A 2,418-nucleotide genomic window follows, 5' to 3' on the forward strand; every position below is an offset into this window, starting at 1 on the left:
TTACTGTGATTATGATCTTGTTCCAATGCAGGTTTAGGAGATGAATGAGAACCAGAGTTTCGGGGGCCCTAATACTAGCTCTGAGGGCCCTAGTATTAGTTCTGGGGGTCCTAGTTCGTCATCGTTATCTAGAAGTATAACTTTCAATTTTTTATTTTGAAAACATAATAATTATGCTAATTACATTAAATGAATACCATTTTGCTTACTAATAATGTCATATTTTTTTTATTGTAGGGCGTAAGAGAGGCCATACAAGAGCCATCCATGTCTATAATAGGCCAAGTACTGATAAAAAGATATGCGGAGAAATGATTTTGATGTTATAGTTGGTGATTACGGAGCTGAATTTTTCACATTCTGTGGTACTCTTGCTAGGTCCCCAACACTACTACCGTTAGATTATCATGATTGGAGAGTGATTCTGAAGCATTACAAAGAAGATACGTGGAATAGGATTAAGGTATGGTGATATCACATCTTATATGCATGTATAAAGGAACTAAGAAGGCATAGGTATGTTGTTATTGTTGATGAGTTTAGACTTCCATCTACTAATTCCATATGTTTAATAGAAAACGTATAATGTGCCGGACTTAGCCCAACGTGTTGTGTTTATGAGAATTGACCACTCATGGCGGGATTACAAGGGAGAACTGAAAAAAGTGACAGAGGAAAAATATCCTAATCTATTGAATGCCCCTCGCCCTATTAATCTTGTAGAAATTCCAGAAACTCAGTGGGAGTACCTCATTGGGAGGTGGACATCTTCAGACTGGCAGGTAATATGATTTTTTTTAATCAATGTATTAACATAATTTCATTTGATTGAAATAATTATGATACATATTTTGCTGATGGATTTTATGTATGATAGGATAAATCTACAAAAAATAAAGAGAGTAGATCAAAACAAACTATGTCTCATACAGTCGGCAGGAGGGGCTTTGCACAGGTGGCTGAAGACATACGGGCTGAAAACCCAGATGACGAGGGACCTTCCAGAGTACAATTATTTAAGAGAACCCATACAAGGAGAGATGGCAGCATCATAGATCAGGCAGCGAGAGAAATCATAGTAAGTATTCTAAGGCTGTTGTTCGATAGTAATCTCAACCCCTTTCATTCACTGTTGCTGTATTTTTTTAAAGCAATTCATTATCAGATTTTGGGACCCTATTTTTTCCCTTTTTCTCTTCTCAATTTGTGATGCTTGAGATTTTTCTAGATCATGCAAATGTATATGAGTCAGTCTGAAAGCACAATGCTGGCTAGCTTTCAAAACGCCCTTTAAGATAAGTCATCTGCAAAACATGAATTCTAGGCAGATTTGCGCGTCTCTATGGAAATGACCATAACTTTCTCACCCAAGCTCCATTTGACCTGATTAAAATTTTCCTGGAAAGCCAGCTCATATATCTTCATTTCTTTTGCTCTGATCTCATTCAAATTCTAATTATATCATAGCTCAAAACATATCTGAAGCTGTTGTTGCTACTAGTCTTTGCATCTGCTACTCAACTGGCTGCCTGTATATTTACAACCACATTGCCCATAACAATTGCAACAACACTAGTGTGCACAATAAGGATGTATGATCAACTCTCAAAAGCTTACTCCCATTGGATGGTTGAATAGAAAGTAATTGCAGAACTCAAATAATTACAAATTTTGCAGTCGCAGGCTTCATAAACCCTGATTTGATGGCTGAAATCAAACAATCTTCATAATCAGCATTATGTATATTGCAAGGTAACCTAGTACTAAGTATGGAATGTATGTTATTTTCTATTTTGATGTTAACCTGTTTTACATTGGTTTGTAGAACAAGATTGATGAGAAATTGGAGGAACAACCCCCAAAAATGAGAGAAATGAGACCTGTCCAAGACAAAGCGTTTGTGGAAGTGGTTGGCCTAGATTCAAGTGGTCGAGTGCTCGGTCAAGGCTTAGGTGTAAAGCCGATTACTTTTGGCACCACACCAAAAAATATTGAGTCAAGATGGCAGCAAGAAGAAGCGCAAAGAGAAGTACGAGAATTGAGGGAAGAGCTTAGAATTGTGAGAGAAGAATTGACAGAAATGGGTACTTTAAAAGAAAAGTTGGCAGAAATGGACACTTTGAAAGAAAGGTTGACAGAAATGGATGCAATGAAGCGCCAAATAAAAATTATCACCCGAGGGCTCTTGGGTAGAGGTAGTTCATAGTGTTCAGTTAACTTATGTAAGTTAAAAATTATTAAATTTTGTTGGTTTGTTTATCTTAAGTACTATATATATTAATCTTGATCACCTATTAATTTGAGCGGCTGATAATTAAGGCTGTTGCATAAGGTGGCCTAGATTTTGACAGTCTATCTGTACAAGTAAACTTTCAGGCCCTCTTTCTTACATCCATCAATTCTATGTTAGGTTGAGAC

General features: G+C 36.7%; 1 protein-coding gene across 1 annotated transcript; it reads left to right on the forward strand.

Annotated features, from left to right (window-relative positions):
• Positions 1-301: 301 nt before the first annotated feature.
• On the forward strand, positions 302-2,206 carry LOC122668476. Its single transcript, XM_043865036.1, has 4 exons — positions 302-463; positions 576-782; positions 878-1,006; positions 1,826-2,206. The coding sequence occupies exons 1-4, from the start codon at positions 302-304 to the stop codon at positions 2,204-2,206; spliced, it is 879 nt and encodes a 292-aa protein (XP_043720971.1).
• The last annotated feature ends 212 nt before the right edge of the window (positions 2,207-2,418 follow it).

This window comes from Telopea speciosissima, chromosome 7 (genome assembly GCF_018873765.1).
Source record: "Telopea speciosissima isolate NSW1024214 ecotype Mountain lineage chromosome 7, Tspe_v1, whole genome shotgun sequence".
Lineage (NCBI taxonomy): Eukaryota > Viridiplantae > Streptophyta > Magnoliopsida > Proteales > Proteaceae > Telopea > Telopea speciosissima.